Here is a 10,778-nt window from a genome sequence, read left to right on the forward strand (position 1 = left end):
AGCTGAAATCCCCCCCCCAAAAAAAACGTTCCTCGCCAAGTGTGCGGTCAGGGGACGAAGGGGAAATCCCAAGTCCATCGACCGCTTCCCAAAGCTTTCATTTATTTCAGACATTTTCTTTGCCTTTGTTGGATTTTCTTTTTTTTTTTTTTTTTTTTTCCCCCCCCCGGACTCCAATTTGGCTCGATCAGAAGTTGAGCAGAGTTTGTCGTCCGTCCCCAGGATTTTGGAGGACTTTTCTCCAATGTCGCGTTTTGCAGCACGGTGGCCATCTTGTCGGCCATGTTTGCGGAATCACGTTGGTCATTTTTGCGGAGTGACTTGCTTCACTTATCTCCAGGAAAGGGACGTGTCGGCCCCCGGGGGACGGAAGGTCGGGAGCTCCCCGAGGCTCCTCCCGCCCCCGAAGGTCCTCATTTGGCGTTTTCCACGACGGCGACCTCCAGCCGGTCGGCAAAGTCCGGGCTGAGGCCGTTGAGGAAGAGGCTGCCGTTGCGGGTCAGCGCGCCCGTCGCGGGCTTGAGCGACACGGTCAGGTCGGAGAAGGCCTCGCGGTCGTCGGCGAGGTTGGCCGACAGCGTCCGCTTGCCGGGGGTCATTTCCTGGCCGGCGGAGGCGCCGATGCCCAGCTCCGACGACAGTTTGCGCTTGATGGAGGCGGCGCGCTGGAACCTGTCGTAGATGTCCACGCTCAGGCGCCGGCGGGTCTCCTTGAACTCGGCCGACACGTTGGCCGTCCACTCGGCGGCATGAGCCCGGAACTCGCCCACCTGCGGCGACAGATCCACCGCTTAGTCGTGGGCCCCGACTTTCCATTTGAGAGAATCGGCCCCCGCCTACGTCGAGGTTTTCGGGGCTCCAATGAGAATAAAAATGGATGCGTGACTTTTCAGTCGTTTGTCGATTATCTCACAGACGAACAACTGAAATGACAACCTGGGAATAAAATGGGTTAGTCCACGCTTTGGACGGGCTAGAATAACACTTCTGAGCTGCTTATCCTCACGCGGATCAGGGAGCGCCGGAGCCAATCCCAGCCGTCTCGTCCGCCGAGAGGCGGGCTACGCCCTGAACTGGTCGCTAGCCAATCACAGGCCACGTGGAAACAATCAAGCATTGGCATTCCCAATCACACCGACGGGCGACTTAGAGTCCCGAATGAATGCCGAGTTTTTGGGATGTGGGAGGAAAGCCCAGAGAAAAGCCACGCAGGCCCCGGGGAGAACGTGCAAACTCCACATTCGAACCCCAATCCTCAGAACTGTGAGGCGGACGCTCTCACCACTTGCCCTAATCTACAAGATATTTTTAAATTGCGATTTTAATAATTCAGACTCCTCTCGAGCTCCCTGACTCAAATCAAATACAATTATTAACAAAAAATGGCTTTGGAAGCGCAAAATGATTTTTCTAGCAGCCACGGAAACGGCGGCCCTTGGCCAACAGAGGGCGCTGGGGCGCCACCCCACCACTCAGGGTGAAGACGTGGAAAGACGCGAGCGATTGATGGCGCGTGCCGTCAGGTCTCTGCGGCCTGTTTATTTATTTACGAGTCTGTGAAGTGTGCTCCGTTAAGGCTTCGGCCCATTTGGGCCAGAGCGTACGCCGCCTGCCACGCACACAGCGGCGTGCGTGCTTACACCCCCCCCCCCCCCACCCCCACCTCGGTCATACATCCGTCCGCCCGCCCGTTTGTCCTGCCGAGCAGAGCTGCAGGCGTGCACTGTAGCCGCTAATTAGAAAAAGGGCCTCTTCCCCGGCGGGTTCAACCGCGGCGTCGAGCCGTTTTGAATGCAGGACACGACCTGCAGAATGGACGCACGTCCACAATGTGCGACGCACACTCCAGTCGCACGTTTACATGGGGGGGGGGGAATACAATTCAAATAAGGACGCCGCTGTGAGCGATCGTCACGCAGCCAAGCGACGCCTTAAATCAGGTGAAAATCACAAGACATGCGCTTCCTTCTTTCGACGTCGTGTCAACCTTCCAAAAGACAAAAATCGGCACAGTTGCACTGCGGGCAAATATTTCGAGTTGCTGCCGCGTGACGCTCGCTACTGGTCAGCTGGTGACCCTTCAAATGTTAGCAAAGGTCGCGATCAGACGTGGGGTCGCAAAGCTTGACGGGGGAAAAAAAAAAAAAAATTCGCATTATTGGAGGTCGTCGGGCCTCGCTTGGTTGGACCGAACCAAAATGATGATCGGTATTGTGGCTCGGTTCAAGTGTCAGCGCGCCAAGAACTTCTGACGGGGAACTCAGAGGAATATTCGGGTCACCCGTTCATAATATCTTTCCGGCACGGGTCAACAAGTCGGCAGCAAATTGGGAAAATCCATCTAAAAACACCGGCGTCAGCACCAGCGGGCCGCTGGAGAACCGCAAAAACCAAACGGCAGTCCCCAAGTGGTCGTCGGAGCTACGGCCCGCGTTGAGGACGGAACCGGCAGAGGAGGCGCGACTCCCAAAGTTTAGTGGAAAGCTTTAAAAACGCACCCCGGATGATGAGGACCGATTAAAAAGCCCCCCCCCCCCCCCCAGTACCTCCTCCTTGGTTTTCTTGGAGATGACACGGAACCAGTCGCCGATCATGCTGAGCACGGCGGCGAAGTAGGCCAAACCCACCAGGATCCAGAACCAGACCACCGGCTTGTAGTACTTGAGGTACTCCGGACTCTCGGAACCACCTGCGCGAGCACAGCCGCTGCTCAGATATTGAATCGAAAAAAACATTTCAAACTTTTGTTCTCGTGGAAGGTCTGAAGGTTAACGCAAGGAAATGGGGGGACAAGTTTCCAATAAATGAGTACGCGTGAGTAGCAGAGTACAAAAGCCGGTCCGTCCGAGCCGGATCTCCGAGGTGACGCGGAGCCGAAGATTGAATTCATCTGGAAGCGGCGCCGGCTGCAGAGTGGACTGTTTAACCCGGCGCGTTGGCACCGACGTTGATCCATAATCATTAGAACCGCTCGGGAGAATTTAGTCACACGGCTTAAGTGTCGGGCGCTCGCTCGCCGGCCATCTGCCGGCTTCGCTTTCCTTCTCGTCCGCTGACGAGCGAATATGGACCGGGATGAAAAGTCATCGGGTCTTCATATCAAGTCAGATATGTTCTATTCATAACATCGTGAGGAAAACGATGGCGTCGTATGCGCAGGAGAAGAATTTCCAAAAATCAAGTCGGAACTGGAAAGGTGACATATTGGGAAAAAAAGTCGTTTTTACTATTGGAGCATCAAACAAAAGTATGTTTGTCATTTTTGAAAAGTGCAGTTAAAGAAGTTGCCATTTCTCAAAAGTTCTCCAGTGAAAAAAAGGGTTGAGATTTCTTCCCCAAAAGTCCCCTGAAGACGACGACGACGACGACGACGAGTCAACCTGATTGACGACAAAAGCGCCACGACGACGGCCGAGGGAAGGACCTTTTTCCCCGGCGACAAAGTCTCCGAATCCGATGGTGCTGAGCGTGATGACCACGAAGTAGACGGACTCCAGCGTGCTCCAACCCTCGATGCGCTCGAAGATGAGCGCCGGCAGCGCCACGAAGATCAGGCAGCCGAACAGGATGAAGAGCAGCGTGGAGATGACCCGGATCTTGGTCTGGCTGACTTTCCACTTCTGGGGCGAGACAGAACCGGCGTTAGCGACCGACCCCGGCGGGGATTTTCCGGCTTTCGGGTGAAGACTCCCTCGGACGCCTTTGGTCTCCATTACACACCTACCGACGACTTGAACGACTAAAAACGTTGCAACGTTATAACGCCGAGGCTCCAAAATCGCCCAAAAATAAACCATCGTGGCGTGACGTGAGCGCTCAGTCCAACACGTCGGAGTTCTACCAGCAGGAAGATTAAATGCTACATTGTCTCGCGGCTTAACTTACGACGCTCGAGTGCATATTTTAGCAACAAAATGACAAAATGCTTCAAAGCGCCGGTGGCTGAAATAGAACAACGAGGCGCTCTAAAGCGGCCGGAAAATGCTTCCCTCGCGGGCGTTCCAAAAAAGCCGGAATACGACAAGAGCGAATTTGTCTCGGACTTTCCTGAGCCAAGGCGAGGCGAGCGCTCGCCATATTCCGCCTCCCGTTCCTTTTTGTCCACGTTGGATTCAGGCACCGCCTCGCAGGGCTGGAAGCTGCTCCGTCTTCCTTCCCGGACGCGCCGCAGGTACACGCGCGGCTCCGGTAAATGACGCGCATCATTGATTTCGGAAGCCACGCTGGCTTCCCGCATGAGCCACCTCCACCCCCAACCCCCCCATTTTACGTACGCCACAAAACCCGAGTGAGAGCGACGGCCGACGCATGAAAACTGCTGCCGGAGCTTCCAAGCGTGCTCCGGCGACGAGCTCCGGAGAAGCGAACGCGCGCATCTTCCACGAGCGGCAACGACGGCGCCTGACTTTTTGTTTGGCCACGAGGCGAATTCCTCGCCGCCTTCAAACGCATCCCGATGGCTTTTTTTTTTTTTTTTTTTTCCCATAATTGAGCAAATTTCTTGTCAGCTCCAGAAAGACGCCAGTGACAGATAAAATTACATTCATATTACGATTACTACTCATAATTTACTGGGATATTGATCTCCTTGCCAAGCAACCAAACTCGCTCCATGTGCTTGTATTCATATTTAACGTCACGACGTATTAACTCTATTGAAGTGTTCTTACGTTAAGGAAGAAAAAACAGCTGACAAAGAAAGTCCCATTTTCCCAAATTTGGATTTGTCAATTTCAGGTCGTGAGAAAACGTCATTTTCTTTTGCTACCTGAGAGTCGGTCGGCATGGCAACCGCGCATCCGCAGACACTTAGCGGGAGGCCAACGTTCACAGAGGGATGGAAAAAGCGAAAGCGCCTCACTCACCACGATGGTCTTCTCCGCTCTGGCGATGCCCTTGCCAAAAATGGTGCCCAGCTGGTCGCCCACTCCGGCCAACAGGAAGCCGAAGAGGGGGATCCCCATCAGGGCGTAAATGATGCAGAAGATCCGCCCGCCTTCCGTGTGAGGGGCGATGTTGCCGAATCCTGTCAAGGAGGCCGCAGAACCTGCGTCGGTTCCAATCCCGAGAGGACCTTCCGTCGTTAATGAGCCAATTTGCAGCTGACGCGGCGGTTCCTTAACGGCGCGGCGCCGCTGCCGAACGCTTCGGGGACACCAAATGCTCGGAAACGTGAAAATTGCGTCAGCGGTTGGACGAAAAAAAAAAAACGGGAAGTTGGGTTTTTTTTTTTTTTTTTGGGGGGGGGGGGTGGAGGTGGTGCCAGTCAGGTGGTAACCTGCTAAATAAGCAAACTTGAATGTGATCACAATCAACAACTATGAAATATAAATGTAAGCGTGCTCATTATTTTTAATTTTACATCATGTCATAATTGGTTGGTATTGAATATATTTTTGGGACATTTTTTTCCAGGGAACTATATTTGGCTTTAAGATGGCAAAAGCTCATTTTCAAAATCCATTTTCCAAGCCGCTTATCCTCAAAAGGGTCACAGGTGTGCCAGAGCCAATCCCAGCTAGATTCGGGCGAAAGGCAGACCACGGCGTGAATCGGTCGCAGGGCACGTTACGAAACCGTCGCTGAGCGGGAATCGATCCCACGCTGCTCGCACCAAAGTCAGTCAGCCGCGGGTACGACTACACCATCATTATTATGATTAATAAAGCACGTCTAGTCGAACGTCTGAAAAAGGAGACGAGGCGTGACGAGGACACGACGGTGGAACAACAATCGGCGCGTCAAGGTGCCGACGTATCGGAACCGCCTCACCAGGGTCGCGCATTTGGACCGCAGCGAAAATCTTCACTGACTCGACTTGTCGGTGACAAAGAAGTAAGAAGCGACTTTTCCGGGGACGCTCACCGATGGTGGTGATGACGGTTCCCGCGAAGAAGAAGGAGGAGCCCAAGTCCCACAGGCTGGTCTGGTTGATGGAGTTGGCCGACGGGTTGACGCCCGCCCGGACGGCCGAAACCACTTGCTGGAGCGACGACGACAAAAGGAACGATTGGGTCAAGCAGAGAAAGACGGCAGAAGGCGTCAAATCTCACCAGGAGCCCTCGACGGGAATCCGAGCGACGCTAATTAAGAGCGCCGAGAACAAAGAGCATCTGGCGGCTCACGCGGACCTCGAGGGGCGGGGCGGGACGGTTTCCCTTCTCCTTTCGGTCGCAGCCTCGCGGCAACAGGAAAGCGTCGAGCCCGAATTTGGAAGAAGCATTCGATGCTTGGCTTTCCCTTGCCAGAAGGCTCAAACGTGGCGGAAAACACGCTCGCCCCTTCCCAAAAGGGCCTACGAGCGGCCGGTCCAGAACTCGGCACCGCGGATTCGTTCTCGTTTTCTTTGGTGCCGGCGCACCGCAAGGGGCAATTTCCTTCCCGTCTGCTTCGATTTCTCCTCACCGCACAATCGATTCTCTCTCGCTTTCTCGCCGGCGCGACATCATTTAAGATGTCTGCCGGCTGAACCGCCGATTTGACGAAATCCAGTTGAAACGACCCGACCGTCAACGTCGCACCTTTTTGGCGCCGACTTAAGCGGTGACTGTGCAGAACCCAGCAAAGAAGTCCAATTCATTACTGCCGCAACGTCCAACGATTGCTAAACTTTGGTGTTGTAACCCTACAAAAATTCGGAAGCTTTCCTTTTACATTTCGCGGAAAGTGACAAAGTTACACTTTACCAGCACAAAATGTCAACAGGAAGATGGAAAAAATTTTATTTCCTCTTCAATCGTTTGAAGCTTCACAATGACTGTAAAATTCGAGCTACTTTCTGATAATTGCTTCTTCAATTGTTTGGTGTTCAAATAATGATTGAATTTTTGCAAAAACGCTGACACGGCGTCCTCCATCTTGGCGTTTTTGACGCAAAACGGCGGCTCGCCCTCGCGGGCTTACGAACGTTCGCTTACGTTGTGCGCGTCGAGGCTCGCCGCCGTTAGAAGGCAAGAACGTGACCATAAAGGCCACTTGACCGATTTCAATTGCATCGTACAGCCGTAAACCCCAAACCGGAATTGCTGACAGGGGTCCACGTTCTCTTTTTCCCCGACTTGAAATATAAAGAAAAAAAAAAGCGTACGGCCACAAAATGCACATATCGGTAATCAATAGTGAGGAGGAAACCAATAGTGAGACAAACTAGAACAGGGGTGGGGGCAGCGCTTCAGTCTCTGTTAAATGAAGAAGACGCTTCTCCCTCTCAGTGGGGGAGAAATAAAAAAATGTATAAAAATCAATCGCGCAACGTTCAGAAACAATAATGCAGAAAATTGGACAGACTTTTTATTGCAATGCAATTTAGCCCCCCTTCAAGCGTTTTTTGTTTTTTTTTTTCCTAATTACAAACGAAGACGATCGTCATCAATTCAACAGGTAGCGTTATTTACGTTCTTACGTTTCTAGTGTTCAGGGCATTGTCGCCAATCAGAAGGCTGAAAAAAAGGGAAAAACAAATAATAATGCATGTGGCGAGCCATCAAAACATCAATTATTATCGGTTTCTTGTAAATGGGAGACACGACAAACATGTCGCCACACGTCAACTCATTTTTATTTATTTATTTTTTTTCATTTGTATTTCCGTTTCCACGACAGAGACGCCATCTGACGGCCGCTTGGCGCACAAACAATTTCACGCCGGCGAGCCGATCGTCACCGTTTGTCCTCATTAGCGTCGCGGGCGAAACCGTGTCATTGGCGTCAAGTCAAACGCGAGGCCTCCTACCCGACTGAAAAGGAACCTTTTCCTTTACGTCACCCGGCGCAGCGGCGTTTAGCTAGCTAACATCTTTGGCGTCATCTCCTCAAAAGCTGTGCTGACCCCAAATCCAAAGCGATGCAACGTCGCCATTTTTGAACGAAAGAACCTGAAAGCAAGCTGGGCAAGACCTTTCGCTACCGGTAGAAAAAAAATAAATAAATTGACGCACATATTCGTCAGTGGCAGTAAACGGTTGGATTCCAATTGGCGAAGCTTAACATGCGTAGCAAAGAGTAAAGTTGTGGTTAGCGTGCAAGTACTTGTAACTTGAAATGTTCAAACGTTGTAATTTCCCCCCAAAAGAAGCATACCATGTTGTTGTTTTTTTTTTTTTACCTTGACCAGGTCCTCCAGCTCGGAGGAGTTGACGCAGGCGTGCACGGCCAAGAAGTCGAGCTTCTCGGCCAGGATGGCCAACTTCTGCGACCGCTCGTGCGGCTGCTCCAGCGCCCGGAAGACGGCGGCGCCGATCACCAGGTAGACCACCACCAGGAAGAAGATGGCCGACACCGTCTTCCAGCGCATGACGGTGGCGCGGGCGCCGTCGCGCTCGTCCTCGTCGGGGCACGTCAGGACCACCGGCTTGGCCGAGAACGACAGGCGGGGCTTGGCGTTGTGGGCGGCGGACTTGGGGTCGAGGAGGTCAGGTGCGGCCACTGCGCAACCAGCCGGGGGCGGGGGGGGGGGGGGGGGGGTATTCCTTTTAGATTTCATGCAGGGCGCCAGCGCAAATATTTACAAAATTTCATCCAAAAAAAAAAAAAAGAGCAAATCCAAACTACCAACAAAGTAAATGAAAATGAAATTCTATGCATGTATGGCGTCAATTTGCTGTATATATATGTTATTACATTTAGTACACTGCCTCCATATTTGGTGAATCTCAAAAACAGAAAAAAAAGTTCTAAAAAATGTATTTTTAGAAGGTGGGAAAAAATGAGAAAAAATTTAAATTTTATTTTCCATGTATAATTCCCCCCCCCCCCGCCCAAAAAAAAAAAAAAAATAAACGCATTAAATCTAAAGCTGGAGATCATTTTTAAAATCACTCATTGCTGGGCAGATTATTGATGTAAACAATATAAAATGAATTACACGGCTCCCCCACTTCCAATCTGTCTACGTAAAGCTCGGCATTTGACCCTTTAATAATCAATCAAGTGATTTTCACTCACATTTATCATTTTTATAACTGAAATGTTTTTTTTTTCCTATGACAAACATGACATAAGCAAGTTAATACTGCATGCACGTCGCATCAAAACATGCAACACGGCCAGAAAAGAATCAAAATCGACGGCGCAGTAGCAGAGAAACTCATCAAACACTGAAATATTAATACTAAAAGGCATTCTTAGCCGGGCCGCGGTTGCGTAACATGTTTAGTGGCGCCGACGAGACGTTTGACACCAGTCAGCAGCCGATAAACGCGCGCTGAGTAAAAAGCGACTCTGACACCGCAAGCCGTAGCACAAATATTAACAATAACGCAGATATTTAAAAAGCAACCTGCATCACCACATTGGAATCAAAATAGTCAAAATTCCATTTTTTTAATAAGACTACTATTAGTAACTACATAAAAACAAGAAAATTGGATTAGAAGTACTTCTGATGAAGATCAAATGTTTACTTTGTGACCACATCAACGATTTTGTTATGCGTGATGAGCAGAAGCTTTTTCAAGTTCAAGTTAAAAGAAAGATTGTTTGGGAACGTACTCAATTCATAAAATGAAAGAATAAAATAGAAATGTAAAATGACATCACTCAGTCCCCCCTCCCCCATCTAAAAAAAAAAAAAAAAAAAAAAGAAAAAGAATTGGAATCATTTGAGGCGCTTACTTCTCCAGCATCTCCTCTCTTCTTGGTCTCCTCCTCCTCCTCACTGGAGTTGTTGATGATGATGATGATGATGATGATTTATGCCTCGCGTGGTGACGACGGCGGCGGCGGCGGCGGCGGACGTGGGCGCGCTCCTCGCGCCTCCTCCGGCGTGTCGTCTCCGCCGGCGGAGGGAGAAACACGGGAGGGACCTGACCAGACTCAAAATCTCCTCCGCGAAAGCCATCCGGGTGGCGGCCGGGCGGACCGATCCGCTGCTCTGGAGGAGGAGGAGGAGGAGGAGGAGGACTGTCGATGGCGGGGGGCGGGGGGGGGGGGGGATGGAGGGAGGGAAAAGAGAGAGAGAGAGGAAGAGCGATGAGAGAAAGAGGAAAAACGACGAGAGAGCGTTGGGGGGGGGGAGAAAAGAGACAGCAATGCGGGAGAGAAAAAAGAAAAGACAAAGTGATGAGAGAGACAAGGGAGAAAGGAGAAAAAAAGTGACGTGAGAGAGGAGAGGGAAAAGGAGAAAATCAGAGTAAAGAGAGTGATGGAGAGAAAGAAAGCGATAAGAGAAAAATGAAAGAGAGAAGAGAGGCAGCAATGGGGGGAGAGAGAGATGGGAGAGAAGAAAAAGAGTGACGAAAGAGGGAGAAAAGGAGTAAAGTGAGGCAGACCGATGGGAGAGAGAAAGGAGGGAGAGAAAAAAAAAGAGAGAAACATTGATGAGAGAGACAAGGGAGAAAGGAGAAAAAAGTGATGTGAGAGAGGAGAGGGAAAAGAAAAAGAAAAACAGAGCGATAGAGAAGCGGACAGCAACAGGGAGAAGAGAGAGAGAGAGCGATGGAGAGAGGAGAAAGTGACGAAAGAGGGAGAAAGGAGGAGAAAAGGAGTAAAGCGAGGCAGACCGATGGGAGAGAGAAAAAAGAAGAGAGAAACAATAATGAGAGAGAGATGGGAGAAAGGAGAAAAAAGTCACGTGAGAGAGGAGAGAGCAAAGGAGAAAATCAGAGTAAAGAGAGAGTGATGGAGAGAAAAAGCAAGAGAGAAAGAAAGCGATAAGAGAAAAATGAAAGAGAGAAGAGAGGCAGCAATGGGGGGAGAGAGAGATGGGAGAGAAGAAAAAGAGTGACGAAAGAGGGAGAAAAGGAGTAAAGCGAGGCAGACCGATGGGAGAGAAAGAAGAA

At 50.8% G+C, this 10,778-nt stretch overlaps 1 protein-coding gene across 1 annotated transcript; it reads right to left on the reverse strand.

Moving 5' to 3' along the window:
- Positions 1 to 204: 204 nt before the first annotated feature.
- Positions 205 to 9,762, reverse strand: LOC133496588 (potassium channel subfamily K member 2-like). The gene is made up of 7 exons (XM_061812349.1): positions 9,613 to 9,762; positions 8,105 to 8,424; positions 5,866 to 5,983; positions 4,866 to 5,026; positions 3,425 to 3,620; positions 2,547 to 2,689; positions 205 to 770 (listed from the first exon to the last, which is right to left on the reverse strand). Coding segments are annotated over exons 1-7 (1,296 nt in total). The 5' UTR covers positions 9,614 to 9,762; the 3' UTR covers positions 205 to 413.
- Between the last annotated feature and the right edge of the window lie 1,016 nt (positions 9,763 to 10,778).

This window comes from Syngnathoides biaculeatus, chromosome 23 (assembly GCF_019802595.1).
Source record: "Syngnathoides biaculeatus isolate LvHL_M chromosome 23, ASM1980259v1, whole genome shotgun sequence".
Lineage (NCBI taxonomy): Eukaryota > Metazoa > Chordata > Actinopteri > Syngnathiformes > Syngnathidae > Syngnathoides > Syngnathoides biaculeatus.